Genomic DNA, 6022 nt, shown 5'->3' on the forward strand with positions numbered 1-6022 from the left:
ATTTCGATTATTATTGTTTTAGGATAATTAGTGATTTAGGATAGTTAGTAATTTAGGATAGTTAGGGTTTTATGATTGTTATTTATTTATGATAGTTTGTCAAATTTAGGATAGTTAGTGATTTAGGATAGTTAGGTTAGTGAATTTGTTTGTGATTTACGTAGGTAGTTTTTAGGTTTGAGGTTGTGTGTTCTAGTATAGTTAGGATTTTGGGTTTAGGGATTGATTAGGTATTTATTATTTAGTTTATAGTTAGTTATTTAGTTAGGGATTTTGGGTATAGATACTAGTTTACAAATGTCGGTACTTACTAGTGCGTGATACGTCGATTTTAATAACTTCATGAAGTTTCGTCAAATGCTTATATTCCTAGTGAAGTTGTTTATGTTACTAGTGCGTGATATGTCTGTTAATGTTACTTTGAATATATACATGTGCTTTCATATTGTGTTCGGATTGCATAATAAGTAGTTCAAATTTTGCAATGCTACATAATGTTAATTTGAATGTTGTTAATTTGAATACTCTAACGCTTAGTTTATCAATTTGTAATAGGATGGCGCCTCCCACGCAGCATCCGTTGTACCTCATTCTTGAGGTGGAGTACGACGACCAACACCAGCACACATCTTGAGTGACAACGACACAGAGGTGGCCTTGCCTACTTTGAGGCCCCACACGCACACCAAGGCGCACCAGTGAGACGAGCGTTATGCGCCGTACATACGGCGTGCAGGCTTCCTCGAGCTTGTCCGTATTGTCGACCACGGTCTTCCGTCCCTTGACCCAGCACTACTTACTGCAGCTGTAGACAGGTGCGAGTGCATTCTTTGTACGTAAACTTTCTTGTAACAAATTTGAGGCAACTAACAGTCGTTCTATTCTTATAACAGGTGGAGACCTGAGACCCACACGTTCCACCTACCTTATGGCGAGATGACCTTGACCATACAGGACGTGAAGGCTATTTTTGGCCTTCGGTTGGGGGCACTTCCAGTGATAGGGATAGTTGACAACGATCACTGGAGGGAACTGGTGGCTAAGTTTACTGGCTTTCTTCCACCGGATGACGAAGCTTCCAAGAAAAATAAGTAAGAAATTGAAGCCTATTTAATACTAGCATTGCTTTCCTGCAGCCATCGGGTCTCATTTTCTTTGATAAATTTCAGAAAAACTTCCGGTGTTTCGTCGTCCTGGATCACGGAGCGCTTTGATTACTTGGACCCATAGGCTGAGGAGGCTCAGATCGACAGGTTCGCTCGAGTGTGGCTCTGGCACTTTCTTGGTGCTTTCCTCTTCCCAGACGCCTCGGACAACACCATCAGCTGGATCTTCCTTGACATACTATGCCAGCCGTGGGAGAACATAGCGGCGTACAGCTGGGGCAGCGCAGTCCTGGCATGGACGTATCGACAGCTATGCGTTGCCTGCCGTCGTACCTCAGGGTATGCGAACCTTGGAGGTTGCTCGTACCTACTCCAGGTTTGGTGTTGGGAACGATGGCCCGTTTGGAGGCCCCTTAGTACTGGTTTACCGGTAAGTACTTCGGTTCATTATATTCTTCGATATGGTTACATATGATGAGTTTATTAATGGGTAATTCATTATCGTGTTCAATGCAGCAATGAAACGAGCAGGATACACTCCCTATAGCTATGTTTATCTAGACGGAATCAGAGTTAGTTAGAGGGAATACGAGGCGCAAGTACAGGGAGTACACAGACGGTCTCGACGTCCTGACACAGCACCAGGTTATGCTCTCTTTACTATCATACATGTGTCTTGTTTGATCTACACTACATCACAGCCTAACTCAATTACGAAATGTCCAGGTGCATTGGTGTCCTTGGGATGCTCTGGAGCTCTAGTACTATCTCAGTCCTGTCACTAGGGACGAGTCAGAGGAGTATCGCTGCAACGTCCCTCTTATTTTCTTCCACGTGGTCGAGATTCACTTGCCCGTCAGGGTCTGTAGACAGCTTGGAAGAATGACAGACTGCCCACCACCGCTTTACTCCACCAATTAAGGATTGCACGGGTGTGTTATTGATTAATAACAAAGCTACAATTCATAGGTGTGTGTGGTACAACTAACATTGTTTTGTTGCAGGTATGACCGCAGGAAGAGGTACAAGACCAAGGATTGGCGCATGACACACAACGCGCACATCCACTTGTGGGAGACTAGGGAACGACAGTCGGTCCATGCGGGTCCTCCACACGACCAACACACCTTCGACGAGTACCTGCGCTGGCTTCACAGGTCTACGAGGACACATATCAAGCCCCCGTACACTGAGGAGGCGATTGACGAGGACTTGGAGGAAGGTGTGATCGAAGATGTGTACGACGTTGTCACTAGAGAGGACACACAACTACAGAGAGCCCCGCTACAAAGATACGTGGTAAGATATTTGAATGGTATAATTTGTTATCCATTTGGTATTAAGTATGTATACTAAAACTGTTCAACCGCATTTCTATACCCAGGCGACACAATTGTTGAGGCTGTCCAATGAAGCAGCGTTCCGGCTTCACGAGTCTAGAGGGCAGGGGCCAGGCGTTCTTGAGGCTTTTGTGGAGGTAAACATAAACTAGTCCATTCCGAAATTGTTTCTTTAGTGTATATGCGTTTGGGAAATGCACTAACTTTAACGTCTATTTATGCAGGAGGTGAAGAAGAGCTGCAGGAAGCTAGCTCAAAAGCTGAGCTGCATGGGCACTCCTTATGAGGAACCACCACTCCCGACGCGGTCGGGTGGCACGTCTTTAGCCTCTTTGAGGGCACCAACTGGCTCTTCTCAGCCGGTGACAGGTGCCACTTCCGCGGTGCGTACACCACCACATCATAGCGCTGGGAAGGACCTTGCAACCGAGGACGACGATGACGACGACGACGACTCCCCGGGCTTCTGCAGACAGCACGACCAGTGGGATGATTGGCCGTAGGACGAGATCGACATGTCTCAGCTAGGTGGTGCCCCGCTTGGTACCCAAAGAGCCTCACAGGTACTAACAAAGGTAGTTTCTTTAAATACGTAGACTACATGAACTAACGATCATAAAGAATTCTAAGTAATCGTGCATATCATATACTTGCAGGGTACGAGCCGTACGCACCGGCGACGCAGCCACACCGACGTTGGCTACACTCCCAATGTGTTGCCAATAAATCCGAAGAGACATAGGCGTCCGAGGGATCCTTACACTCCTGGGTCTTAGTTTGTTAGGTCGAACTATTATTGGCGTCCAAAAATTGTAGGCTTAGTTGGTTATGTTATGTCGAACTTATGTCAAACCAATAAAAATGTTATGTGGCAGCTTGTCAACTTACGCACGGACTTCACTTATTTACTTCATATTCGTTTCAATGCGTCGCGGCATCACTGCATGCGAGATTAAGTAGCAACTAATTCGAAAACCGGCAGTCCCAGGGTATCTCGACGCCGGTGGCCGGCATCTTGCGCGAGGGGTCGAGGAAGCCGGGGTCCATGATCGCGTCACCGCCGATCCTACAATATGGGGTCAAAAAGCCAAATAAATAAGTTTCCTTAAAAAATATTCGTTTTAATCCGATTCAATTTTTCGTAATCGATTAGTTAACATGGTGGTTAACCGTATTATGAAAGACGGAAAAAATATCATTAGCTTATCAAATTCTCTATTCGGCCGTGAAAAAAAATTAACAAAAGATAGAAACAAACCCACTATTGATTTTACGTCAAGCAATACTTAGAATAACTCCCACTATCGACGCGACGCGTTCCGATTAAACCGTCCAGGTACCGCCGGGCGGACGGCGGACACGGCGGCCAGGCGGGCTTGCTGCTCGGGCAAGTGGGACTGGCCGCGGGGTCTCATTCCGTTTTGCCACGCCACGGATCAGGGCGCGGCACTGCCGTGTTAAGGTCGATGGCGCGGCAGACCCTGCCACGTCATGCTAAGGTCGATGGCGTGGTAGACCCTGCCACGTCATTGGTCAGCGATTCCGGTCGCCGCCACGTCAGCCCTCTGCCGCGCCACCATGCATGGCGCGGCACAGGCATTTGGCCGCGCCAGGGCAGTAGCGCGGCCAAAAGTGTTAGTTTTAAAAAACAAACAGTGTTAGATTTAAAATTAGTTTTCAAAAAGTGTTAAAATTAAAAAAAAATCCATTGTGTCCATGATGTTGGTGTGGATTTTCAGAATTATATATACAGCTGAGTGAAAAAAAAGCTTCTAGACGCTAGTAGTAGTAGAGCTAATTAGCAAGCCAGCGCACCCTGACCCAACCAGCACTCTTATTGATCAAAACCTAGCTTCCCTACCGGATTTAGGGCTTTATATCAGCTAACGAGCGGCTGAAATAAATAACCCAGCTGTTGAGCTGGTTTTCAAAACAAAACCTTGCCACAGCCTTGCATATAGAAGTGTAAATGGATCGATTCTGATTTGCATACAGATGTATCGAATAATGATATCGACATCATATATCCGAATATGGATCCGGTAAGCATACTAAAGCCTTCAGTCACATGCATAAAATACTGTCATGTATGAAAATGGTATTCCACTGTTTGTAATAGTATCTGAAATCTTTTTTTTACAAATCATCCTTGTTTTTTGTTCAAAGGCAATTGGCTCAGTGTTAACATGCACAACGTGCGTTGGAACAGCTATTTTTGTCGGTGATGCCATGTATAGTAGTCATGCAATGCTTTACTGTTTGGATATCAATGGAATTTGTACATGCTTGCTGCTTAAGTTTGTATCTTCAATTTCAGTATCTGAGTCGAAGAAGCCATAGAGGAGGCTCTGCCAGCAGGACAAAAGGCCGGCGAAGGCTCTCCAAGCGAGTGAGGTCAACACCACCAGAAGCGGCTGCTCATGGATTTTATACTCAGAGGTCTTTCGCTGGCAAAAGGGTGGAGGTAGCAGCAGTAGTTGAACATAATTCTCCATCACGATCGACACCCGGACCCAGCAATCAATTCTAAGTTCATCAATTGACTATAGACATTTGTTGGGACGGCACCATACCTAGCGCTGAGAGAGACTCCTCACGGTCAGATGATGATAGCCCTACTAAAGAGGGGCCCTCTCAGCAAACTCCCATCTCCCCCACCCACAGAACGATGAAAGTTGCCTAGATTTGTATTACCTTACAGATGTCTATCAATCAATTTGCACTAGCTATTTGATATCCATGTAACTTTTTTAACAATCTGAATGTATGAAAACTGTTTAGTACCATTACCGGAAAGAGCGAGAAAGCCGAGGCCTGGAACTCGTGGAATTATGCTTGACAAAATGAGCAAATCACTAGGAGGAGCGAGGATGCGCATCTTTGTTGCCGAGGAGAACAGAAGGCCACATGATCTAGTGCAAGTTGCCAAGTTTGCCTCAGAGGCAGGTGTAGTAGTCATGAAGGATTTACCAATTTTGATGTATTGGAAAGAATAAAGGGGAGAAGCCTGGCACCGTCTATTGCACAAGATTTGTGGAAAGGTTAAATGTATGTATGTGTATCACCTCTTGACATTCAACTCTGCTTTGAGCAACTTTAACAGATTTACTTTTCATTCACACTACTATGTGCAGGGAATGCTACACGTTAACGGTGCTCACTCACCAGCAAAAAAAGCTTACCGAAATGTAATGCAGTCTGTGGTATGGCAGGAACGCTACAGGTTGAAGCAAACCTACTTCAATGGCGTCTCTGCTGATCAGATTCCTACGACCTCTCCTGTCCCATGCATTAGCGATGCACAGTGGTGTGAACTTGTCAAGACTTGGTCTAGTGCTAAGAATAAGGTGTGTGAACCCATCGATTTTCTGTCTAGTCTTGCTATGGTCTACTTGTGCTGCAGTCTAACACAAATGAAGCTATAGAAAACATCTGAGAAGAATAAGCGAAACTGTGCAAAAGTGAAGTACCATCAAGCTACAGGATCTCGCTCCTATGTTGTCCGGATGCAAAAATTTGTAAGTGATGGTTGTGTTTTATTGTTACTCTTGCCTTTGTATAAATATAAACCAAAAC

At 45.2% G+C, this 6022-nt stretch overlaps 1 protein-coding gene across 1 annotated transcript; it reads left to right on the forward strand.

The window, feature by feature from the left end:
• Positions 1–1854: 1854 nt before the first annotated feature.
• Positions 1855–2949, forward strand: LOC136458692 (uncharacterized). The gene is made up of 4 exons (XM_066458622.1): positions 1855–2038; positions 2111–2405; positions 2491–2583; positions 2671–2949. Exons 2-4 carry the CDS (start codon positions 2151–2153, stop codon positions 2947–2949), a joined length of 627 nt encoding a protein of 208 aa, XP_066314719.1. The 5' UTR covers positions 1855–2038; positions 2111–2150.
• The last annotated feature ends 3073 nt before the right edge of the window (positions 2950–6022 follow it).

The sequence above is a fragment of the Miscanthus floridulus genome, chromosome 1 (genome assembly GCF_019320115.1).
Source record: "Miscanthus floridulus cultivar M001 chromosome 1, ASM1932011v1, whole genome shotgun sequence".
In the NCBI taxonomy this organism is placed as follows: Eukaryota; Viridiplantae; Streptophyta; class Magnoliopsida; order Poales; family Poaceae; genus Miscanthus; species Miscanthus floridulus.